The 27996-nt window shown below is 29.8% G+C and overlaps 2 protein-coding genes across 2 annotated transcripts in view; both read left to right on the top strand.

Annotated features, from left to right (window-relative positions):
* LOC111618969 (protein trachealess-like) overlaps window positions 1-11289 on the top strand; it is an 83928-nt gene extending 72639 nt beyond the window's left edge. The window contains exons 3-4 of the mRNA XM_023360597.1: window positions 9230-9465; window positions 11282-11289. Of these exons, the coding sequence (XP_023216365.1) occupies window positions 9230-9465; window positions 11282-11289 (244 nt within the window). The remainder of the gene's footprint in view (window positions 1-9229; window positions 9466-11281) is intronic.
* An 898-nt stretch (window positions 11290-12187) lies between these two features.
* LOC111618974 (protein trachealess-like) overlaps window positions 12188-27996 on the top strand; it is an 85674-nt gene continuing 69865 nt past the window's right edge. Inside the window, exons 1-3 of the mRNA XM_023360600.1 lie at window positions 12188-12303; window positions 12614-12849; window positions 27792-27871. Coding sequence (XP_023216368.1) covers window positions 12203-12303; window positions 12614-12849; window positions 27792-27871 — 417 coding nt within the window. The 5' untranslated portion in view covers window positions 12188-12202. The remainder of the gene's footprint in view (window positions 12304-12613; window positions 12850-27791; window positions 27872-27996) is intronic.

Below are 27996 nucleotides of genomic sequence, written 5' to 3' on the forward strand. Positions count from 1 at the left end.
TGTTAAGAATAAATGATACTAAACAGTCTCTATTATTCGAAGATCATTTTCATTTATTCTATTTGGATTTTATTTTCTGACTTATAAATTTTTTACTCTTTTATTTTTTTTAAATAAAATAGCAATCATATATTAATTTTGATTTGTTCTAACTTATATTTAGGCCATTCTTGACGGATCTTCATTAAGTATATGTATAGAGATAATTAACTAGTAAATGCAATTAATTAACGCGCTATGATTTGTTAGAAGAAGGAATTTGGCGTTTTAAAGAAAAGGAAACTAAATCACAATAGAAGTTTTTCTTAAGAATCCTAATTTTTATAAATAGGAATGTTATGTAGTCGTAGAAGCAGCATAAAGTTTTTACGACGATTCCCGATACTTAAACAAGTTGCAAGATTGTATCATTAATACGCATTACTTTTCTTCTATTATGACATATATGGAAGGTTGTCTTTAAGAGTCTGATTAACCGGAGAAGAATCGTGACCATTAACTATGTTTTATGTACAACTATAAAGTTAATATGCGTGAAACACAAAACTCTTTATAGGTTCCGAGTGCTCTTTATTTGACCGCAAATGTAATCATGCCAAGGCGTTTTTAATAATCACTAAGAATTAATTAACAGTGTTTCCGATTATCTGCATGATAATGGTCTACCTCTAATTTTTATTTAATCCGTCTTAGCTGTCTATATTCTAAAATCTATCGAAAAACATTGAAAATATTGAAACGAGTTTTATATACTCGTTCTAATTCTATAACTTTGCTAATTATGAAATAAACTAAAAATTGCTTTTATTCGTAATCTTAGCTTTGTATTTTTAAGAAAATATACTTGATTAATTGGCCTTTCTACGCTAATTCTTTCTATTTCAGCCTTTTTTTTTTAAACCTTCTCCTCTACTAAGCAACTTTGATCTACTATAAAATGTAAATAATGGAGAAATTTTAATTTTTTATATAAAATTAATTGCTGCGTCAAAGGCAGGAAGATTGTAAATGTGATAAACAATTATTAAGGGATGAATTTCTATTATTTAGTAATTAAATCCGTTGTAATTCGTAACTATAATTAGTATTTTATCGTGTTATCCTTTTTTTTTAATTTGAATTAATATCCTTTATTGCTATTATTATTATTATTATTTTAAATTAAGGTTTAAATCTTCGTTTAAAAAAAACTAATATTTTATCTAAATTACTTTTATTTGACTTTAAAAATTAAAGACATTATAAGGCCTTAAGAATAACAAAAAATAATTTACGCATTATGTTTAGATCTGATAAGAGTAAGGTAATTAATTTCAGTAGTTTTTCTTCTTAGACTAATAGGCCTAATTTGAATACAGTGTTCTTTTTTCCTCCTACATTAAAGTAGCGCTTATCGACTATTTTTTGTATCTGTAATCAAACGTTTAGTTGGTCACATAGGCCTATATTAACTTAAACAGGATCCCACAAAGTTCTAAACAACTGCAAATTATAAAATAAACAATTGATTAATGCAATGAAAAGCATTGTTGTTCACTAATTATGCGCGCTTATCGCGATAAAACATCATTCTTTTAAACTCTGTATCAAATATATATTGTAATTTATGTAATAGATAATGTTTCAATAATATGATAATCATCTTTAATTGATAAATTTCATAATTATGTGCGTTTCTTAGTAATTTAATTGTTATATTAATTTTATGTTTATGGCGTATAAATTCAATCAAAAGCTTTAATTATTAATCGCAATTATGCTCTAGGGATTTGATAATAATTATTAATTATTTGATTTTCATGATGATAATAAGATGTTACTGCTGAGAATAAAGGATTGATGCTGATAAAATCCGTTCAAAATCGTAATGTACTGTATTTTAGGCTGTAAGGATATTAAAATAATAATAATTTAATAAATTAAAATTAGAAAAATATTTTAAAAAATGCGATGTCGTATATAGATTTAAGGAAGCTGAAAGTTTAGATTTGGCAATTATTTTTCAAATTTTAAAAAATGGGTGGCATCCTTATTCAAATTTAATTAACACGTGCAATATTGAAATGATTAATTTCCAAATTGAGTTTAAAATAAAAGATATAAGTCATTTATTTATTATATCAATCATTAAGTTTCCTTTTCAAATTAAATTTCATGCACGGTTTCCAGAATTTAAAGTCTGATTAAAGCTACTTGAAAAGCGCTTTAATTCAGCTTTGCTCTAAAATTCAATAGACTCTAACTGTCAAGAATTGACATCGAAATGGCGCCCAATTGTCTGAAGCTAGTTAAGGGACTACAGTATAAGTAGCTTTTGTCCCCAGAGCGACTGGGAAAAGTTAGCACTCCCAAAGGCATCGGTCACACTACAGGTTTGGAGTTGCTGCTAATCACCCCATTTTCCACAAGGGATATGTGGTACTGTAAATAAAAACTACAAACGGCACTTACATTCGAAACAGAAGAGGTCAACTTCGCTTGTAAATAAAGGGTGATATTTATAAACTTAAAAAGAAACATTCATATTTGATGGGAAACTATTTTCAAAAGTTATCATTTGAAGCTGGAAGAATCGAGGATTGAGTCAATATATATCAATTGCTGTTGGAATCTAAATCGATGTTCTTGAAGATGAAGAAAAGTTCTTAGAATCATTTCTGAGAATCAAATTATTCAAACCTCTATACAGAAGATAACAAAAGACAGTGCATCTCTACAAATCAACTTCATTAGAAATGCTGTATAAATTCTTTAGAATTTTAAATGGCGTCACCTTAATTCTAATCTCGGATTTTTCTGTTTTTAAATGATTTTATATAATCGAAATTTTATAGAAATAATAAAAATTTAAATAATAATTTATTGAAATTTTTATATTTTATGAAATTTCGTCAACAAAATACCCAAAGGGAAAATTTATCGAAAGATAAAAATTGCTTTTTCGAGTATTAAAAATCAGAATTAATATTGATTTTAAATTATTATTATATTATGGAAAATATTTTGTAACTCGGTAAGTTTAAATATAATTATTAAATAAATTTTTAATGCCTTTTCATGAGATCAAATTAAAGTTATGTTTAGTTTTAAATACTGTAGATGATTTATTCGTAAATTTCATTATTGAGTATTTATAAAAACTGAAACTCGAGAAAAAATTTCATGTTTATTACTAGATAAGGTTTTTTTTAATGTAGGAAAATGAAGAATTGGTATAATCCATATTTCACTGATAGAAAAGCATTAATAGTAATTAAGCACAAGTAGAATGGTTTATAGAGACAGGTTCTTTGAAACGATAGATCTCAATCTGCTGAGACATTGCCTGCAAGCAATGCTCTTAATTAGGTATTATTGTCACGTTTCTTCCAGCATCAATCAATGACGGTAAATATCGTCTTGTAGTGACTTGGAGAAGGTTAGATCTGTTTACAATCACGGCTATAGAGCACCGATGAGATTTTGCTTCTTTTTATTCCACAAACAGAATGCTCGACCGAAGTAGAAAGGCCAATTCACAAAATTTTATATTGGAGAAGTTTCGATACTTTTCTGAAACGATTTTCCATAATAAATCTAAATTAAAATCTTTAAAAAATGTTTCCGATATTATGCAAAGTATTACTACCGAAAGAGTTTTTTTTTTCTAACACAGATTTATGAGAATTTTCATTTTAATTAGAGTGTTTTTTATTTTGATTTTTATAAAAATGTTCTTATGGCAATATTAAAATATGCTATGTAAAAATGCTTATTTCATTAAGAAAATATAATTAATTTAAATTCTTTCTCTTTCTCTCTTTAAAACTTTTTAACAGTTGTTGATTAAAGCAGTTTTAAATAAAGAAACATTCCAATTGAAAGCTATTTGTTTGTCCGCATTTAATTACGGAAATTTTGATGTGTTAATAAACTAGAAACATTCATTTCTACATTTGTTTAATTTAATTAAAATTTGAGATTTTATACTCAGCATTTTACAGTGTAATTAAAAAAAGTTGATTTTAATTGAATGCAATTTCTTTACTTGATCCTTCTAATCCCCAGCAAAGTCTAAATTAAAGCTAGCTTTATCCTTAATAGACATAATTTACTTATCTTTATTTGAACTGGAAACGACCTTCCATAATAAAGGTAGAAGTGGAGCAAGTAATCCTAAATGTGGCCAATTGTCGGTGATAGATACAAGTGTCCACTGACAGCAGAAAGGTGGACAGAGACGAACTGCTTCACCCGTTCTACTCGCCCGTAGCCCACAGCACGAAACAATTTGGCGGATGGACGTAAAAAAGTTTTCCAGGACTAACCTCCCAAGAAAACTCGAACTCGATCTAATTGGCTTTCATCATCATTAGTGCGATTGTTTTCGCCGAGCTGGCAGCTACTGCACGTGAGCTGCCATTAAAGTGATCGTACTCCTGATTGCTCCATAAAGTGACCTTTCCACAGGATTAGGACTAGTGCTAGCAAACAGACAGACTGTGTAATCAGAGATAATGGAGTAAATGACTGTCAAAGAGTTGGGGGGATTTAAGTCCATCCTCAGGGTACGTCCTAACAGAGTACATCACACTGCTCTTAACTTAACCTGCAACATCTCTACGCTTTGGGTCATTTTGATTGCTGTACCAAGCAAGCAGTAAAGACTGTCTAGCCAAGGGCTTTTTCCCTTTCATTTTTAATGCCCCATTGGTTCCAGTCACACACGCGATAGAAGCCTAACGTAAATGGCCGTAGGTCAGTCAGGAGCTAGCAATGCCACTGAATGTTGTAGAAGTTGAGGGGGTCGACTCTATCCTTCGCCACATCACGATAATGCTTGGTTGGTCCTTTTTCAATCGGCGGATGCTATATTGACATCAGTCTGAAAAGGCAAGAAAATTATCTTTCGACTCTCTTTCCCGTTAATTCTCTTGTTTGATAGCTAAACTCTTAACGTTCTTTCAACTTAGTGTTTCCAGGCAAAGTAACTCTACAAGATTAATTCGGCTCAATAATCTATAAGCTTCGATTAAATAAGTGAACAAAATGATGACTCTGTGTGGTAGCTGCCATAATATCTTGCGGTAGAAGAGAAATTACCTGAAATTGCGATATGTAATAAGAAAAACTAATTTAATTACGAATTCCGGAAAATTCGCTTCTTGCAGTAATAATTAATAATTACTGTAAGAAGTGAATACATACTACATTCTGAGAGTCTAATGTAATTCTGATATGAAAATTTACATGTCTTAATTGGGTAAAGACTAAGCGAAAAAATTTTAACATTTTTTTTTTCTAATTGTCCTCGCCTTTTATATTTTATAAACTAAAATAGTTGTAGATAATCTTCTTTCGCTTCTTTTTTAAATGCGAAAAGTTACAGTTAATACATAGAAAACAGTTATTATTTAAAAGAAAATTTCAATTTTATTATCATTATATTCGCATTAATTACATTATAAAAATTTTAATAGTAAATAAAATTGAAAATAAAGTTTAATATCGATCAAAGGTCAGTTATGTGCTTTATTATTTATTTTTTGAAACGAACTTTAAATGTATTTTCTATATTCATTTTAAACTTAAAGACAGCTTTTCTGATAATAAGTAACTATAAATTTGACAGATGGCTATTTTTCGAAGGAAATATAGTCGGAGAGTTTAAAATTTAAAAGGCCATTTTTTAAAATTTAAAATATTGAGAGTTAAAATTAAGATAAAGTGGCGGAAAAATGGTTTAGGGCTGCTATGTGAGTGTACAGCATTTGAGTATTGCTTGAATCATCTACTTGAGCCAAAAGATTGTCTACTGTAGTGACTCCAGTGTGTTAAACCGTTAGACCGTTAGTACGTCACATCTAGAGGTATTGTTGGCCGATGCAGGATAGCCCACTGTAAGTAATCCTGTAGATAACACAGCCGCTTGGGGAAAAAACCCGGAGATTTAAAAAAGTGTTGCCATATAAATCCGCCACAGTTCATCCCACAAAATAGTGTTTAGCCAATCACCGTGTAAAGAAAAAAGAAATGAAAAACTAATGAAAAAGTCTAAGGTAGACCCCATTTCAACGGTTCCGGCGATGACCAAGAAGGATATAAAGTAACCAATAAGCTATAGAGGAAATTATTGCACCGTACCCCCTAGGTTGTCTCTGCCCCCTTCTAGAGCGAAGATAGACTCCGTCTCTTGGGAGATGTGGCATCGGGATACTGTCATAATGAAATTGCTGAAAACATCCATGAATTACTGGGTATACTGGACAGTATTCACATGGGACTAGCCTCGAGTTTATGGGTAGTAGTGGAACACATGCTGAGATGGACTTGGACTCAGATTTTCAGTATGGGGGTGGTAAGTCCAGAGAAGGGAAGGGGAGCGTGCATCAAACCAGGTCCTTGATAGCTGACACTTACATTCCAAGCCACAATACCGGGAAATAACGAAATTTTAGGGTGCAGTTTCCACCACTCTCTGGAGGTGGTCATCCTGGCTGTTCGGACTTTTTCCTTTTCACTGTCTAACAATAGGTGTGTGTGTATTCCCCGAGCGAATTACTACATAAAACTCCGGACACGCTTGTGGGATATCGGATACTCACATGAAATATTTATTTGTCACTCAAGGTAATTTTTAGCAACTATATCTTTGGTACTTATAAACTGGGTTTGCACCATTTTTTAATAGTTTTTATGATCGGAATAAACTCGCTTCTGTAAATAAAGGATTGAAATTCCGATTTCTTTAACTTATAAAATTTCAATCTTGATTTTTTCTGTTTGCTTTTAATACTTGCTGTACACTTAAAATTAAATCCAATTAATAACATTACTTAACCAATTATGATAAAAAAATATCTTACTTTTAACATATTTCAATATAAAAATTATTAATTTATTTCATTTACACTATTAAAAATGATATTAAACATATAATTATATTAATTATGTAGGTGTTTAAAACAATAATATTGACAAAATGACGCTTATTATCATTAATTAGCTGTATCATTAACCTATTCGCTGGAATATAGAGAACAACTTTTTATGGAAGAATATTTATTCAAGAAACTTTTTATTAATGAATAAATTTAAAACTAGTTTTTAATAGATTGGCTTTTTCGTTTATTAACTTCTTACGCGAAGAAAAAAAGTTTCATTTCTGCNCCTATTCGCTGGAATATAGAGAACAACTTTTTATGGAGGAATATTTATTCAAGAAACTTTTTATTAATGAATAAATTTAAAACTAGTTTTTAATAGATTGGCTTTTTCGTTTATTAACTTCTTACGCGAAGAAAAAAGTTTCATTTCTGCTTTAATTTAACCTCTATAACGCCATTAAGGCAATATAGAAGCAATATCTTGATGAATTTAAAATTAGATGTACGCATTTTTGTACAGTTCGTTGTCTTGTAGATGCACAAACAGTTCGGATACTTGGTGATTTGTAACATTTTACAGACGGTACAGGTGTTCTAAGTGAAGAAAATTTAAATAATTGTCGGGCGGAGAGGGAGAGACAAAGAAATAGTTTGAGTGGATTAAGGCATAAGTAATATAGATGACATCTGCACCTAATATGGACTGCGAAAGACAATCATTCTATCGTAGTAACCCCAGTATATCTCATTACTGACGTGTAGTCCTGCTACGGAGCATCTCCACAGCATCGTCCCTGCTGCTAAGTCACACATATCGCCTTTCTATATTGATGTGTCACTGCAGATATTACACTTCACTTTTTACACTAGTCCTGTCATCAATCATACAGCAAGTCAACTGACCTATAGGTATTTCGCGTAGTGATTTCGGATTCCCGAGAAAAATTCGGCTCGCGAAACTTCTAGCCGGTTAGAAGAAGTGATTTATCTAAGTGCAGCAAAGCATACTCTGTTATGTTCCGGGAGAATACGAAAATAGAGGGTCTGCACATATAGAAAGAAATATTGAATAAAAGATTTATGTAATTTATTATATGGATGCTTCCTATCTTTATATCTAAATTCATCCGGAGATCATTCTAGGAATTTTGGTCCATCTTCAATAGCATTGAAAATATAAGCATAAAGTGCATGGGTGCTAGAATCGAGTTTTAAGCCGACAAAAATTGGTTAGTATCAAAAATTTGAAACAAACTCGATAATAGAAAAGATGGAACATTTCAAATTTAAACTTTAAATCTTCAAAAGCTCCATATAAGAAATGAATCTAGACGGATCTGGCTAAGTAAAAATATGGACTATTGATTTAACAGATAAAACAGACTTAAGTGAAACAATTATTTTTGTTAAACTCTAGTTAAATTTTATTATATTTATTATTAAAAGGGGAGAATAATCTTCCAGACTGCATTTTTGACTATGTTAAAACCGGTTTTTGTTTATTTTTAATAAATATCATCTTAGTTTTCAACAACTAGTTTCTATTAATTCGAATGAAGATTTATTGATAATTAGAGTCTGGAAAATGTTTTTTTAAAAATTAATTATCACTTTCTTCTTTCTAATAACGAAGATCATGTTTAACACGTAAGTAAGTTATCTTAAAACGAAGACGAGTTAATTGTAGGAACGACAAAATGAAACACGAATTGATATACGTTTTATCAGAGAATAATGTCTTGGTTAAAATAAAAGATATAAGTTCAAGAAGATCGCAATTAAATTGACTACAAATAGTTAATTTGGAAATAATGCTAACCGAAATAGAAACAATCCATTCATTAGGTTTTCATAACTATAGCTTTGCGTGGACACCTTACACCTGTGGATAAATCGGAGAACATACATTAGTTGTAGCGTGACTAGAAAACACAAACTGTTTTCATCACGTGATGAAGAGTATTAGTATAGATTATTTAATCGCCGGTCAGGTATGCGACCTTAGGATCATCACAAGCGACTCATTACAATATCAATTAAGTAGTATCGTCAGGTAGGATGCCACTTGTATTTTTCTCACATGGGTCTTCGGTATAATTAATTAATTTTAAACTGTTACGTGATTTGTTTAATAAGATGTCGTCTTACTTCCTAGAAAATATTAATTTTTCGAAAAAACTAAATAAATTTAAGAAAAGCGCTCGAAAGTTTTCTGCTGTTAAGATCGGTTCAAACTAATCATACAAATTATTTAATGAAATGGTTTTCGGTTCAAATATCTGCCTAAATTATAATCATTTTAAATTAAACTGAAAACATAATATTAACGCTTTCGGTCTTAGTAATAAATTGTATTTTTGCAGCATCCTTGAGATGAGAAAAGAGAAATCACGTGACGCTGCACGGTCCAGGCGGGGGAAAGAGAATTATGAATTCTACGAATTGGCCAAATTACTACCACTCCCAGCAGCCATAACTAGCCAACTAGACAAAGCATCTATCATAAGACTTTCCATCAGCTATCTAAAGCTAAGAGACTTCTCCGGTCATGGTGATCCACCTTGGAGCAGAGACGGACCCAGTTCCAAAAGTATTAAAGGTAGGTCTCATTATATTAATCTCAATAATGGAATATTTATAGTTGGTTACTTAATTTAATATTAAATAAGTTGCTGTTAATTACTTAAGAAAATGTTTAATTCGTGATTTATAAGCTTTAAATACTTTTTTTTTTTTATAATGAAGCTCTATCACACTTAATAATTAATTTTCTGCTTATTTATATATTTATGTCGTTGTATAGCCTAAATAAGCTGCATTTAAATATAAATTCGGATATTTTAGTGCTTCCAATCTTCGTGTTATCAAATGAATATTTATTAATTCATTCAAAATTTAATTACAAGAGCACAATTTTGTTTGAAAAAATATAAATTTATTTGATAGCTCAAATGATTATAACTGGTTTTACTTGGTTTGTTTTTATTTAAAATTTAAATTTATTGCGTAAAATTTAATAAATACATTATTTATTAATAANCTGAGAATAAAGGATTGATGCTGATAAAATCCGTTCAAAATCGTAATGTACTGTATTTTAGGCTGTAAGGATATTAAAATAATAATAATTTAATAAATTAAAATTAGAAAAATATTTTAAAAAATGCGATGTCGTATATAGATTTAAGGAAGCTGAAAGTTTAGATTTGGCAATTATTTTTCAAATTTTAAAAAATGGGGGGCATCCTTATTCAAATTTAATTAACACGTGCAATATTGAAATGATTAATTTCCAAATTGAGTTTAAAATAAAAGATATAAGTCATTTATTTATTATATCAATCATTAAGTTTCCTTTTCAAATTAAATTTCATGCACGGTTTCCAGAATTTAAAGTCTGATTAAAGCTACTTGAAAAGCGCTTTAATTCAGCTTTGCTCTAAAATTCAATAGACTCTAACTGTCAAGAATTGACATCGAAATGGCGCCCAATTGTCTGAAGCTAGTTAAGGGACTACAGTATAAGTAGCTTTTGTCCCCAGAGCGACTGGGAAAAGTTAGCACTCCCAAAGGCATCGGTCACACTACAGGTTTGGAGTTGCTGCTAATCACCCCATTTTCCACAAGGGATATGTGGTACTGTAAATAAAAACTACAAACGGCACTTACATTCGAAACAGAAGAGGTCAACTTCGCTTGTAAATAAAGGGTGATATTTATAAACTTAAAAAGAAACATTCATATTTGATGGGAAACTATTTTCAAAAGTTATCATTTGAAGCTGGAAGAATCGAGGATTGAGTCAATATATATCAATTGCTGTTGGAATCTAAATCGATGTTCTTGAAGATGAAGAAAAGTTCTTAGAATCATTTCTGAGAATCAAATTATTCAAACCTCTATACAGAAGATAACAAAAGACAGTGCATCTCTACAAATCAACTTCATTAGAAATGCTGTATAAATTCTTTAGAATTTTAAATGGCGTCACCTTAATTCTAATCTCGGATTTTTCTGTTTTTAAATGATTTTATATAATCGAAATTTTATAGAAATAATAAAAATTTAAATAATAATTTATTGAAATTTTTATATTTTATGAAATTTCGTCAACAAAATACCCAAAGGGAAAATTTATCGAAAGATAAAAATTGCTTTTTCGAGTATTAAAAATCAGAATTAATATTGATTTTAAATTATTATTATATTATGGAAAATATTTTGTAACTCGGTAAGTTTAAATATAATTATTAAATAAATTTTTAATGCCTTTTCATGAGATCAAATTAAAGTTATGTTTAGTTTTAAATACTGTAGATGATTTATTCGTAAATTTCATTATTGAGTATTTATAAAAACTGAAACTCGAGAAAAAATTTCATGTTTATTACTAGATAAGGTTTTTTTTAATGTAGGAAAATGAAGAATTGGTATAATCCATATTTCACTGATAGAAAAGCATTAATAGTAATTAAGCACAAGTAGAATGGTTTATAGAGACAGGTTCTTTGAAACGATAGATCTCAATCTGCTGAGACATTGCCTGCAAGCAATGCTCTTAATTAGGTATTATTGTCACGTTTCTTCCAGCATCAATCAATGACGGTAAATATCGTCTTGTAGTGACTTGGAGAAGGTTAGATCTGTTTACAATCACGGCTATAGAGCACCGATGAGATTTTGCTTCTTTTTATTCCACAAACAGAATGCTCGACCGAAGTAGAAAGGCCAATTCACAAAATTTTATATTGGAGAAGTTTCGATACTTTTCTGAAACGATTTTCCATAATAAATCTAAATTAAAATCTTTAAAAAATGTTTCCGATATTATGCAAAGTATTACTACCGAAAGAGTTTTTTTTTTCTAACTGNCCGGTTTTTGTTTATTTTTAATAAATATCATCTTAGTTTTCAACAACTAGTTTCTATTAATTCGAATGAAGATTTATTGATAATTAGAGTCTGGAAAATGTTTTTTTAAAAATTAATTATCACTTTCTTCTTTCTAATAACGAAGATCATGTTTAACACGTAAGTAAGTTATCTTAAAACGAAGACGAGTTAATTGTAGGAACGACAAAATGAAACACGAATTGATATACGTTTTATCAGAGAATAATGTCTTGGTTAAAATAAAAGATATAAGTTCAAGAAGATCGCAATTAAATTGACTACAAATAGTTAATTTGGAAATAATGCTAACCGAAATAGAAACAATCCATTCATTAGGTTTTCATAACTATAGCTTTGCGTGGACACCTTACACCTGTGGATAAATCGGAGAACATACATTAGTTGTAGCGTGACTAGAAAACACAAACTGTTTTCATCACGTGATGAAGAGTATTAGTATAGATTATTTAATCGCCGGTCAGGTATGCGACCTTAGGATCATCACAAGCGACTCATTACAATATCAATTAAGTAGTATCGTCAGGTAGGATGCCACTTGTATTTTTCTCACATGGGTCTTCGGTATAATTAATTAATTTTAAACTGTTACGTGATTTGTTTAATAAGATGTCGTCTTACTTCCTAGAAAATATTAATTTTTCGAAAAAACTAAATAAATTTAAGAAAAGCGCTCGAAAGTTTTCTGCTGTTAAGATCGGTTCAAACTAATCATACAAATTATTTAATGAAATGGTTTTCGGTTCAAATATCTGCCTAAATTATAATCATTTTAAATTAAACTGAAAACATAATATTAACGCTTTCGGTCTTAGTAATAAATTGTATTTTTGCAGCATCCTTGAGATGAGAAAAGAGAAATCACGTGACGCTGCACGGTCCAGGCGGGGGAAAGAGAATTATGAATTCTACGAATTGGCCAAATTACTACCACTCCCAGCAGCCATAACTAGCCAACTAGACAAAGCATCTATCATAAGACTTTCCATCAGCTATCTAAAGCTAAGAGACTTCTCCGGTCATGGTGATCCACCTTGGAGCAGAGACGGACCCAGTTCCAAAAGTATTAAAGGTAGGTCTCATTATATTAATCTCAATAATGGAATATTTATAGTTGGTTACTTAATTTAATATTAAATAAGTTGCTGTTAATTACTTAAGAAAATGTTTAATTCGTGATTTATAAGCTTTAAATACTTTTTTTTTATAATGAAGCTCTATCACACTTAATAATTAATTTTCTGCTTATTTATATATTTATGTCGTTGTATAGCCTAAATAAGCTGCATTTAAATATAAATTCGGATATTTTAGTGCTTCCAATCTTCGTGTTATCAAATGAATATTTATTAATTCATTCAAAATTTAATTACAAGAGCACAATTTTGTTTGAAAAAATATAAATTTATTTGATAGCTCAAATGATTATAACTGGTTTTACTTGATTTGTTTTTATTTAAAATTTAAATTTATTGCGTAAAATTTAATAAATACATTATTTATTAATAAAAAACTTCTTCCAAAACTGATTATTTATAAAAATATTGCGTAACACGATAATGGTTTCCACTTATACATAGTTTAAGACAAATCTCAGTAAAGGACATACCTAGATGTTCTTGGAAATCAATAAATGGATAAGTCTTGTATAAGCAGAGATGGATATGTCGGTCCTATCTCTTTTAACTGCTCTTACATCTGTTGCACGGAATACTATTTTGGGCGTATACGCCCCTGGGGTGGAGCACTCATCACTTCTATTCCGCTCCGCTGATGCTATGTGTTGATGGCTCATATCTTCACATGTGCCAAAGTCTAGCGGAAAATACCCTGAGGTTTAACTTCAAAGAGAAAAAATAATTCTATTTTTAAGTAAAATAATCTATTGGATTGATGGATCTTATACTAGTTAAGCCTGTTGCTAGTATCGAAGTAAAAATGTTTGATACGTTTCAATTTATCAAAAAACGATAATGAAATCATTTTAGTTGAAATTTTTCTTTAGATTAGACAAATGTTTAAGAACAAGATCAAAAATTACAGGCCTACGAAGATAACGTTGACAAAGATAAGGCTTTATAATCTTAATTCACTATCCTAATTCTTATAGGGTCTGACTGTTTTATCATTCTTAATTTGTCAAGCTATGAAGGCATTCTTCCAAGTTCTTTCTTTCTCGACAGTAGTTTTTCCTAAAATAATTTAAAATTTTATTATTATTACAGATCATCATAATCTCTAATTAGTTTTTCGATCCTAAAGACTCAAGCCTTATCATTTAGTATCGAAATCACATTAAAATATGGGCCATTCTCAAAAATAATTTTGAATATAAAAATAAATATATAATTATATAGTTTATTTTTCTATAATAATTCGATTTATGTAAAATCAGTGATGTGGTGGTAGATTGTTTGTTACTTACATATCGCGGGTTCGATTTAGCTTCGGGCATGTATGCTTGTAATTATGTTTTTTAAAGGAGATTTGTTGCCAGAAAACTGTCTAATGATCATTCTAGTTTATAGGAAAATTAAAAATAATAAATCTAGTGATAGATTACATTTGTTTCAATATATTGCATTAAATTACATCACCGGAAACGATTTAATTTCTATAAAAAACACAGCCTTCTCTCGTTATAGTTCTTCTATATATATATATATTGTATTGTATTCAAGTTATCTTTTCGTATGTCGATTGTGATACGTCATTAAAACGAAGGACATGAAAGTGGGCGTGACTTATAAGATTGAAATTTTTAGTAAAGTATATATATATATACATATATATTCTACTGGATTTTGTACGGGAATTATCATAATGCCTTAAATGGTGTCGCGTTTGAATTGTTTTTCTAAGAAAAAAGAGGGAAATCTGCTGCGATTAGTAAGAAACTTCTGTCTGAATATGTCGCAATCAATCAAGATCCTATTCTCTTATTGGCTATCCGACATTCAGATTACGTCTTAAGAAAGCTTATTGGATGTTCAGACGTCACGTTCCTGGAGTACCGCAAACGCCATCTAGTATACAATGATTGCTCTATAATTCCTCTTAATGTATCCACTGCATCTGTTGCCCTGTTTATTGTACCGCAATATTTTTCATATCAAAAAGCATTTTCATTAAGAACGTAAACCACTTTAAATCTATTCATACCATAGTTTATAGAAAATAAATAAATAAATAAAAATTCGTGTAGACTATATAAATATTTTACTACCATTAATAATTTAAATGGGTATAATCTTCAATGATAAATGAGTGATTTTTTAAAATTATATTTTATAAATTTTTTTTTTTAGAGTAATTATTCAGTTTTTATATGAAGGACCTTTAATAAGTCCCACAAAAGATTATTTTTAATATTCTTTCTTATGAAAATTGTGTTAAATCCTGGGTCATAACTTACCTTTTCCTTTATGAATGCTAATTATAAAAAAAAAAAAAATTAAAAATTTAGACATCGAAAGGTTAAATAATTTGAAATTAGGACTAGCATTTTGCATAAATTTAGCATTTTTTTTTTTAATATTTTGCAATTTGTATTCATATTTTTTACTTGGAGGATATGTTTTTAGAGTGAAAATTAAGCAATTATAGGCTTTAATAGGAAAATCTAAAGGCTATCTCAATGTTAAAACGTAAGAATTTAGTATTGCTAATATGATAATTAGAAAATTATCATATTAGCAATACTAATATTAAAATTTTAAATTTTATTTGTAATTCAATTAAATTATTGAGGAATCAAATTTGAAATTAATTATAGTTTTTTTTTAAAAAATAAAGTTAATTATAATGAATTTGGAAACTCAATTAAAATAAGGACATTATACAAAAAAAATAAAATAAAATAAAATACAAGGTTATTAAAAAGTTAATTATTTCTTGTCTTTATATTAATGAGTTAGGTAGAAAACCGAATTACGGCCATCAAACTTACAGTAGTTTTTGGATCTAGCTTTATATAAACACATACATAAAAGTGGGTGACATCACATCTCCCAACAGCAGGAAGAAGGAGACAAAAAAAGCAAGCTCTGATTTTACCTCCCCGGTCGGTGTCAGCGGTACAAATGATGCCATTGTGTGCTTGCATTATTCATTGGTAGTGGATAGAGCAGCATGTGGAGTGCGCAACGTCCTAGTCCGTGGATTTGGATATCACTTAGCACCAAGTAATTTCATTTTGGAAATGGAATTGGATTAGGCCAGTGGTGGCACATCAGAATGGACGCTATGATTTGATTTACATGGGACACCGGGAAGTTTCTGTCTGGTGATGATACTCGCAGGTGTCCCTTCTCTTGGACACTTCTTCAATGGCTCCACGCTCCAGTTGTGCACTTGGTCATTCTCTCTTTTTTTCTTTCTGCAATTTTAGATTAAGAAGAATAGCTAAAAACATCCTCTCTATTCCTACAAATTTTATTTTATTATAATAATAAATTAATTTAAATTTGTCTGAAGTAAAAACTAATTTATAAAAATTTTAATAGGCCTATTCCTTATAAGGTCTTCATTAATGAAACATACTAAGATATGAGGGGGGAAACGATTAAACTATTCAAAAATTGAGTTAGTAATTTATATGAGCCTACAACTTTTTTAATAGAATTTTTCCATTTCTTTACATTTAGACTAAACCGATTTTTACTTTTAACTATCTAAATATCTTTAAATACTATATATATATATAATAAAAATAACATAAAAAAATTACTATACGTTACATTTACTTTATTCATCAGGCGCAGATCAGACGGAGAAAATGATAATTTATAACAATAAATCAGCAAAATTAATAAGCTTCGGTATCTAAATTTAATATTGCTATTATTTAAAATTATATAAAATTAAATTTACATAGTATAAACAGATATCTAAAACAAATAATAAACTTAAAGACAATATAATAATAATTTAATATTAAAGTTAAGGCCTAATTATAATTACAAATCTACTATCAGAAATTTTATAAAATTTTATAATGACTTTAATTTTAGGTTTATATTGAGTTAATCTAATATTCGATCGAATTTACTAAAGAAAATTGCTTCTCAATTAAGTAATTTTGTCGGAAACACATCGAAAGATTAGTTCTGTTACGAGTTTAACTTTTGGAAATCACGATTTTGATTAAGAAATATAAAATCAAATTTTCTTTCTCGGAGAAAAGTTCAAATTGCACAGAAACATAAATAAAATTAGTTAAGAATTTATAAACATTATATGTATATATAATTAATATATTATGTGTCAATGTAATAGCGTAGCATCTTATGAGTTTTCTTATATTAAAGTAACTTAGATAAACACCCGTTTTTGTTTTATAACTTATATTTTAAGTAAGTCAAAATATTGTAAAAATTTATTTTAATCCAGCATTTATAACATATTCTGGAGCGATACATAATATAAAATTCGATATGTTTTTCATAAATAACATATTTATGGATCGTATCCTTTGTGTTTATTTATGTAGATGCGATATCTTAAAAATCTGCTTATGTAATTTTTATGAATAAATTAAATTTAAATCAAAATTAATTTACATAAATTTCTATTGTTAAAAAAAGTATAATTATTAAATTTTCTGTTTTTCAAATAGAATATTTTACGAATTGTAAAAGACCCGGAAATAGCATATGATGGGAATATTTCAATCAGAAAGCAGTAAAATTCTAATCGCCGTCCTTAAACAAATTGTAGATTCGCATGTAACGCATTGTATGAAAATGCGTTAACAAGGCTGAAACTTATAAAAGAGTCAAACACCTGAAAAAAAACGGACTTAAGTCACGTATAGCCGGGGGGAAGACTATAGGAGAGGAAAATCTGCCGGAAGCTTGAAGGATTTACTCCGGTTAGGCCGATCGCATCCACAGAAGCGTTGGAAATTCCCCTAATGTCAATATTGATGTTGTTCTGGCACGCTATCTAAGCAGTGGATTAAGCTTTAAAAAGGATAGAAATCCACATGGCTTGGAATGCCCATTATCCCTCCATCAGGATATTAGGAAATGATGCTTATTGAGAGACTAGGTGTGGATTTAAACTTGGTATTCAGCGAGGATGGTCATTCGTATTGCCTGCTCACTCTAAGTGATGGCAGGGTCATTCTTCTTTCTCCTTTTTTTCTAAAACGTTGTCTACTGATTGTTTGATTCGAAACTTTTATGTCTGAAATCTTTACGTAAAAGAAGACAGTTTGCCTTGTACTGCTCAATGTTGTTTCAGTGAAACTGCAATAAATCAAACGCTTCCTTAACTTTTCGCAGTATAAAAGCCAGCTAACTTTACAATGGTGAAAAGGCCAGCAATCGGAGAGTATTTGAGAGATCTAATAACAGTCGCGATTTTATAAGGTTAAGACTGCAATAATAGACTGACTACTTCGGTAACAAATTATTACCATCTCGTAAATCTAACGTATACCTCTAAAATCATACAATCTAGAAAAATAAAAATTAAAAATACATATAAGTTTCCTAGTCTTATATATATAATTAAATTTTCATTTTTTATATCCTAATAATCTGTTTATATTTAGGCTATACAATTAGCTTATAAAAACTTGCTACACTCGAATATAAACATCGAACATAGCTTCGAGAGATAATAATTTAGTTATTGTAAGGAGAAAATAAGCTATAAATTATAATTTTTAAAAAAGATGAAAAGTAATTTTTAGTATAAAAAATCTATACAATGGTTAAGTCGCTTTTGCTATCTTTATCTGTAAATGTTTGTAGTTCATGCATCTACTTCTTCTATAGGCTAATATCTAAATTGTTTTAGCAGCTCGCCATTACAAAATTCTTTTCCGTTTAGTTTGAATGGGTGCACCATTATGAAATTATTTATATATTGTGCATTTGTTTTCCTTAAAAAAAATAAAATTTAAATCTTTTATTTACTGTCTCAGTCGATCTACCGAATATAGAAAGGAAGAAAATTTAATTCAGTTATAAAAGCAGATTCCTTAATTTACCCAAATAACCTTAACAAACTATTGGTATTGTATAAAGTAAAGATTAAAATATACGTATGGTATGTAGAAACCAAACTAAGAAATATAATTACTAAAAAATAGAAAAAAATATCCAGTTTCTTCGCGTCATGAATACTTGAAAGATGTAGAGTCTTCATAAGTCGAAAACTCGAGACTTGTGCATGCCAAAAAACAATTTAGAAGGTAGGGACGTGTTGTGACATGTCATTTGTCGTCTTCCCCGTGGGACACTCTTGCCAACCTGCACTTGAGCAAGTTTTCTAACTATTCTTTCCACCCTATATAACTCCAAGGTAATCAAAGACGGTGACGGAGATTTGTCATGGATGCAATATTTATGGAGTTCACGTTGAATAACCCGGGCCGGCGCTGGTTTACTAGATTTTAGTCATTTGATGTTCAAGTAGAATATTGAAGTATGCTGTTTTATTTATTTATAGTTAAATTATGACGGAGTTGTAGAAAATCATGACTTTCAGGTAGTCAGTGGACAGAGGATAGGAAAGAATTTCTATGTCCAAATGCAGTCTTAGAAAAGATAAAACGATATTGTATAAAGACTGATAGCCTAAAAGCTTTTATTTTTTTTTCTAAAAGAAAACAAAAAATAAATATCATGGTTTTGAAGTCAATAACGTTAGAAGAAAGATGGTGATAAATAATTTAATATTTATGTTATAGACGAAATTTCATTAGGTTTTAAACCAATTGTAGATTTAAAAAGATTAATTTTTCTGCATTATAGTTTAATTTATATAAATATATTTTGTATATATTAAAGTTGGGTGAATGTTTTACGTTTCGAAGAGGGAGTAAAGAACTTTAATCATTCCATTAATCTTAAACATCATCCTACTTTTTATCATGTTTAAAAAACTAACTAATTCATAGATTTTAATTTAACCTTAATATGTTTAAAGATAGATTTGTGTACATTATGTTGATATATCCTGGTAATAAATTATTTTTATCGATAATCAACTGTTAGCAACAATTCGTATGGTGGAGTTTGATCTATTTTTAAGCCACGAAAGATGTTTTTGATCATCGTTTTATAAAAGGTTACGTTCGGGTCTATTTTTACGCTGATTTTTTTAGTTAAAATAGTTAAACGATTCTCAAATAAATTACCAATCTTTTAGTCATGTCCCTTAATCAATGTCACAACATTAATGCCGTTATTATTATAAATGACAAGCCTACACTATATTAGATTTTTCTGGCGCTGGCAGGTTCACGTTATTAAAACTCTTAATATATAGGCCAATACAATTTCAGGTCTTATTAGGCTTTGTCTTTTCGAATTAATAGAGCTTTTCTCTTAAACTATGGATAGATCAGTTTAATAGAGTCTTGGATTTGCCTCAGGCCTAATTGGTGCTGCTAACTTAATAAAGAAGGCTATGGTTAGGTTTGGGAAAATCAACTCATCTCAATATTTTATTTGATACTTATAACACTTTTGAGAATCTAATCGGTAACTTTAACTCGGAAAAGAAAACAAAGGATGGAAACCGTTCACAAACAGAAAGAATAGAGAGAAAAGGGAGAGAGAAATAGACTTTGTCCAGATCAAATTGCTTTAGTCATCTATTAGCCAGTCGACCGGTTCAAGTTTCCATTGATCCGAACTTAGCAAATTAAGTGTTCGATTCAGATTCGGATGACCTTATCAAGTAAGTGGCTCGGTACCTATCCTTAAGGTGTGAAAAATCCCTACTGCAAGCAGTGTGTAATGAATAAAACATATAATCCATCAGACAAACATCCTCCTCTGTGCTGTCTAGATTTCTCACCCCTGTGCCTGATTGCTGCCCGACTTCATTCCCTGTTAATGGCCAATTACATGGCTTGAGTATTCCTAATGACCAAGCTATGATTTCTCGGATAGAAAGTTGTTTTTAAACAAGCTAAATTCTACTCTCATTCACTATCCCTTCTTTTCTAAATGGTTAACGTAATCCTCATGGGAGTTTTATATTCCCCTCCACATTAAGGTACGCACCTCGACTTAATTGTAACAATAGAAGTTAACTGAACAGCGTATAATTTAAAGAGGAGAACAAGTACATTCTTTGCTGTGTTTTTAATTCGAGACGACAAATTACTTCGTTTTTCGTTTGCACAACCTGTTGTTCCATTAATCGTGTTCTTTTGTTTTCTGTTGGCTAAAGGGTAGGTCACGTATTGTCTGTAAAATTGTCTGATCTCCAACAACCCCAAATCATTAGTTTTTCTTACAAATTTGTAATTTGGGTAAGATAAATGAAGGTTTTCTATTAAAATTCTTATTTTAAGTTTACGGAAGAAGGAAAAAAATCGTGGTAGAAGTTTCTCAACTATTTTCGTAATAAGAATTTTAGTAGTTTAGTAGTGCCTAGCTTACTAGAAAATTACAGAGAAATGCTTCTTTAGAATCGTTATTAAGATACACTCACCGTTTAATTTTGGCTTGAAATTATATTAATTTAATTGACAAAAAGATTAGCCAACTTGTACTGCACATGAATATTTAAATTTTATTTTTAGTTTCGACAGTAAAAATTTTTTAAAAAATTATCCGATTCCATTTATGCTTATTATTATGCACGAAATGTGTGAATAAAAATATGTCTATAATATAAATTTGTAATTGGTTTAGATTTTTATTACATAAATTATCTTTAATAAAAGCCATAAATCTTTAATATCCTAGATTTAATGTAGGTCTATGGGTCGCTGTAAAAAAAATTTAATAATAATATAAGCTTAAACATATATATTTGGATACTCAAAAAATAAATTTCACGGATAAGAAGAGAATTTTAAGTAAAAAAAAATACCAGTTTAGTTTAATATACTATTAAAAATCATAATATATATAAGGATAGGAAATGTTTATTGTGATTTATTTTAAAAGGAGATTTAAGTATCACATTTTAAATATAATTAAATAAATTTGATGTATAAAAAACCTTAATGGCTAGATTTCGAATCCATATATTGAAATAAATATCCACTTTTGTGTAAAATAAAATTAGTTTTAGTAGTAGATTAACCGAGACGTTGATCAAGTTGTATTCTAATATTCAATATACCCATAACACTTATACACCAGGGTGTTGGGCGTTTCGTTTCATCGCCAATTGGTTTTGTTATGACATCTTTTGGTAATATATAAGGTCATAAATCTAGTAAACACAAGTAAAGGGAAATGGTAGAAGCGCAACTGTTGATTAGCGACCTGTCAAGCATAATCGGATTACACGGTCCAGTCAAAATTAGCGACAAGATTATCCAGACATACAAATTTTACTCATTATGCAGTCGTTTGTTGTACCACTGCGTTTTAATGCGTAATCGAGTATCAAAATAACCAGAATGAATTTTGAATTAGTATTAAATCATACTTTGCAATTTCAAAATGTAAAAGTCTAATTTAATTTTTCGGTTTCTTTAATCACGTATTCGCTACTCTATCAAAGCCGGGCTCGTATTCATTTAATGTTAAGAGCTGGATAATAATAAAGAATAAAATACAATCATATTCGAATTACTCATCCTTCTTATAAGTTCGAATCGAATTATTTATTTTTACAGAATTTGTGACAAAATCGAACCATGATCGGAATTAAATAATAAGCAAATTGCCATTAGGATAATTATATGAGGACGTATGACCTCAAAGAAATATCATAAACTAATCTAGAGTTGACATTTATGATTCGTTTCTTTGATAATTATATCAAACGGCTAAAAAAAAAGCGGTTTGTGTTATTCTTACATCACTTCTTGTCGATGCAACCATTTTTTTAAGGACCTCGTCATCGTGATGTGGGTTAAAAACATGCTTTTAAAATAATTTTTCTACGTTTTATTGGCTAATTATTTTAAATAGCAGAAAAATATTTAGGCCTATACAATTGAAAGAAAAATAACTTTTTCATTGTTTCTTCGTTAACGTATTGTGTAAAACAGTTCCAAGCTTGTGAAAATAGATAACATTAAATATTAGTCGTGTTAGAAGTTCATATATTTGGATATAAAAAGAGTTATGTTGACTTACAAATTTTAAAAAATGTTACGTAACTCGCGGGCGTATTATTTTGGAAAAAAACAATATTATGAAAATGAAGTTATTAAATTACTTCATCTTAAATGTCTTAGTTGTTGTAAGCCCTAAATTTAAATTTTTATATAAGAAAAACGTGCAGAGAAATAGAAGGATAAAAATATATAACTTATTATTAAATTAAATAAATGAAACGTTAACAAATCATATGATGATAATGGAAAATTTAAGATGGATAATCAAGATTAGAGTCCGAAGCTGTGACCGTAGGGCTAAGAAGTGAATAGAGTGGCTGAAAGCTACACTGAATGACCATACTGTAATCAGGACTTCGCTGCGTCAGTGACTCTCCCTCTTCTACCCCCGAGTCCCTCCCAAGCTTCACTGTCCGTCCCATCGTTGATTGCACTAACCTCACAATGCACCTAAATCAAATGGCAGTAGGACAATTTACCTTAATCAGGTTACTAATAAGAGTCAGTAGAAAAATTCCTATTCTTTTTTTTTTCCTTTTAGTGTGCGTGGGAGAAGCATTGGCTCTTTATGGTCAGCTGGTCAGGTCCCAGGCTGAATCTAATGTTGATTTGCACTTTGTGCTGCAGACACTGCAGGACGATTGCTAACAAGATCAAATCCACTCCCCTCCATCGTTCTACCTCTGGGCAAACATCGAAATGATGTTTTACAGACTTACTACAAAAGTCTAGTTGGGAATTTAATCTAAACTATCGATAACATTTTCTTTTAGGGGATGGAATTAATGTCATTCTTTTAGGTTCTTGAGATGTTGGTGATTTTAGTTTTAGAGATTAGCTAACGATGTGAAGTTTTAGTTATAACAGTCTGATGTGGGGGACCAAATGCGGTTTTATTCGTTTAAAAATTCTCAACTTAGGACGCCTCGAGATATTTATGTAGCCATTAAATGAATTATAAGATATTTTTAATAAAACTTTACTTTATAAAATAATTCGTATAAGTCTGCACGTAACACATTTGCCATATATAATTTGTAAAAATAATTAAATTATGATACGAATTCTTTATATGATTACTAATTATACTTTGTTTATTGTTTAGAATAAAATAACGCTGTATAAAAGTCATTCAAAACCTAAAAAAATATCAAGCTAAACTTTAAAATATTAGTATTATATCTGTATATAAAAGTCTTAGAATATAAAGAAATATAACGAATTAAATATAAAAATTTCTCTACAATAACGATTGCGGTCTAAGTAAAACATATTTGCCAATCGTAGAGCTAGTAATATGATCAAAGCAAGCTTGAACGAATCAGTCGATGACCGAGCATTCTGAAAGTTATTAAACAGAAATCAATGTATCCTTTACAAACTTTATGAAGTAGAATTTTTATCGAAAAACACATAGTTTTTTTCACGACAACATAAATCGTTATTACTACTTGCCTCTCTCTGTAATAAATTCAAATGTTTAAGATTGTTAATAATTTAAATGCTTTTTATATTGTCTGATTAATTCAAAAAGTTTGCTTAAATTTAAAATTGAAATTGTATCTTTAATGGATTTACATTTAATTGTTTTAAACTAGAAATTTCTCTTAAATTGGCTTAAATACAAAACGAATAAAGAATAAAAACAAATTTTCGTAACATAAAAGAAAGTAATGATAAAAAATAATTGATTTGAAGTATCAATAAGCAATTAATATAAATAGTTAATATAAATATCGATTTCTGCTTTTCTGATATTATATTTGTCTTCAATTTAATAATAATACATTTATATTTGTTTTATAATCCATAACAAAGTTGTAATGCGGATGCGTTTCCGTCTACACGGGAGTTATTAATTGGAACTTTCACATTCGGAATAGCGACTGACAATGTCAATTCCTACTCAGAAAGAAACAAAACAAGAGTGGTTAAGATTCAGACCTTTTCTTGCGCTGCCAAAATGATGTATCGACAGATTAATGGGTAATAACCCATAGAGACTAAGCTAGCATGGAGTGGTTGTGCCATACGGATTGGCGAAGTCAATTGTCATTCTGTTGAGGCCGTGTACGTCTCATCTCACAGAATGAAACAGGCGAAGATGAAAGCCATACGTCAAATAGCAGTCCTTGTTGATTAAACTCCTCCGAAGAGGCGGCCTGGGAGAAGATAGCGAGAACCTCTATTTATCTGAAATTGACAGCCCTCTTGCAGGGTTGGGAGTCACCTTCCTTCAAAGACACCTTAGCTAACAGAGCAGAAACATTATCACAACGATTTCTTTTGCCAAGCAGCTAGTTGTAAATCACCCAACTATAAACACCCATTCATTGTGACCCATAAATTTCCTGTCAAAAAACAGCATGGTCCTTATAAATGGAACTCGGACTGCTAGTCATACAAATGTGTATATTTGTCGACTGTTCTTTCGCTGCTATGAACATACTTTGCCGTTCCCCATTTTAAGTCTTAATGTTTTTTTTATTTTAACCCAATTGGGGTAAATGGAAAGGTGGTGTTTCTTGTTGGGTTCTTGGTAATGATTTTTAATGGTGTGTCTATGGGACGATTGACTCTTCCTTTATAGATGAGTTCGATAATCGGGGTAGGTAATTGGAAGTCTTTTAAAGTTGATTTTGCCATTTTAAGAGTTCATGTTTCTTACTTAAAGCTTTGACGATAGATCATTGGATGAAAAGTTTAACTATCATTCTCTTGGGATGATTCATCGATATCTTTGGGAGAGGATTGGTCCCGTTAATGACGTGTCTGACACACGAAATTTTAGAACTGCATTAAATTACACCAGTGACTGTACAACTTTTATATGTTAAAACCAAGAATTTAACTTTTAACTTTTTAGCATAAATTAATTCTGTTTGTGCAAACATTTATGTTCGCTGTTCGATTATAGTCTATATTATAATTATCCTATATATTTCTTTTCTTTGTATGACATTAATTTTATATATGATTTATTTCTAGAATTATAACTTAGAAGGATTTTTGTCCCAAACAGACATTTATAAATTAGATGTTTGATTGTAATAGATCACATAATAATAATAATATAACAAAATTAATTATTTTAATATTATTTTCTACAATTATTCAGAAATTAATTTCGATGATTTTGGAATTAGTTATCATTCAAATTACTTATTAATAAGTTATATTACATTTTACGAATAATTTGTGAATTTATTAATTAGTTATTACATAAAAATGAACTACTTTAAGTTCGATTAGAACTACACTCTGCCTCCATTGATGGACTACAATGGTTCACTTTTCACCTTTGGGATAATAGCAACGAATAAATACATCCATATTGGTTTCAGACTCGACATATGCCATAACCCATACGCCATAGTGACGTCATATTTGCAAGTCACGTGACAGGAAACCATTAGAGTCAATCTGGCAGGCTAAAGCTAAGCCGAATAAATGGCAGATATATTTCTATCTTCCCATATTGGAACTCCAGTAATGAAGTTGACCTGTCACTACTACAATAGTAACGACACCCGCAGCTCGTCTATACTTCTTGATCTCGTGCTAAATCCTATACAATAAATGGTTGTAGGAGTCCTGCTACTATCGACATCATATTCAGACATTTATATTGACATACAGACTCGGCACGAAAAAGAAACAAAAATTAGGTTGGATGTATCTGTGAGTCAAATTCTTAAAGTCTGCGAATCCGCCTCTCTCACTCTGCTTGTGAATAAATTGATATAGAGCCATACCACACTTTGCTTTTGCCGCTAGATGTCCAAAAAAGGTACAACCCAAACTGTATTATTCTAAAACCATCCTCAAAGGAAACAAATAGCCCGGTAGAACAATTAAATTATGGAAACTACAGTCGACTGTATCTGTGCAGTTAATCCTCCCAGGAAAGCTGCTATACTGCACTTCTACACCGTGCCCTCAAGGTTTGTCAAATTCTCCCTATAATGGGTGTTAGATCGGTGGCCCAGTCACTTTGTAAACTTTATTACGCAACCCAAGGCGTGTGTACATTGAATTTAAACTCCTTTGCTTCCTTTCTCTTTTGTTGGAAACAGTATCTGACGGCTGAGGTTTCTATGTCTCTCAGGGGTGAACATCTGCTTTAGGTGCTCCCTGCCTTCTATTAGAATCTCTGCAATGACTGAAAAGCAAATAAGATTCGAAGTCTGAAATCATTCCAATAAACTCATTCAGAAAATTTCAATAATGTATAAACTTCAACATCTGCTTTAATACGAGTGTCAATATTTATGAAACTTTTATGTTCTGGATACAAATTACTATTATTATCAAGTTTTTCAAAAAACAACATCTTTTTTACTGTAAAATTCAATTAAACATTTATTAACTAAGTGTATTAATTTATTGAAAATTCGTTTTTTTTCATATTTTATTAATTCCAGAATAAATAAAAATACAAAAATTCAATAATTTCATTTTAGACAAGTCTTATTTAAGTGAAAATTTTTAACTTTAAACTGATTATCGTCACGAATATCGAATTTTTAACATTTTAAACTTCAAAATAAATAATAAAATTAGAAATTATAGGTTTAAAAATCCATATTTTTTAATCTATTAAAAATGTAATTTAATTTTAAAAATTTACAGATTTCTCAATAAATTAAATTATATTAATAATGTTAAAAATAAATTTATGAAGATGTGCAATAATAAAATTGTATTTTTTTTTCATATAAAAATATTAAAATGTTTAATACTTTAATCCCGCTACTTAACTTATTGGCCTGTAATTTATTTATTATAAATTTTCTTAATTCTACTGGAATATCACCGAGAAAATGGAAAAAATTTATATTTAAAAGTAGTCGTCATAATAATTTGTTCTAGGATGATAGTTAAGTTTTAAATATTTTAAAATTTCACCGAATAGCCAAGAAATTAAATTAAACAAACTAATATGAACGATGTTGTGCGTGTTGTAGGTGCTCCTCTTCGTCCGCGATCTATGACAGCAGTTGCCATGGAGATATTTGAACAACATCAGGGGACACACATCCTCCAGGTGAGTAATATCATTTGATGTTTGAACCTTTAACTATGCACACATTAGCCATATAAAATATGGCGCTTTTACTTCATTATCATCCGAATGAGAAGGGTGCTTCAATCTGGCTTTAATAATTAAGG

The sequence above is a fragment of the Centruroides sculpturatus genome, unplaced genomic scaffold, assembly GCF_000671375.1.
Source record: "Centruroides sculpturatus isolate CEXI.00-Female unplaced genomic scaffold, Cexi_2.0 scaffold241, whole genome shotgun sequence".
Taxonomy (NCBI): Eukaryota; Metazoa; Arthropoda; class Arachnida; order Scorpiones; family Buthidae; genus Centruroides; species Centruroides sculpturatus.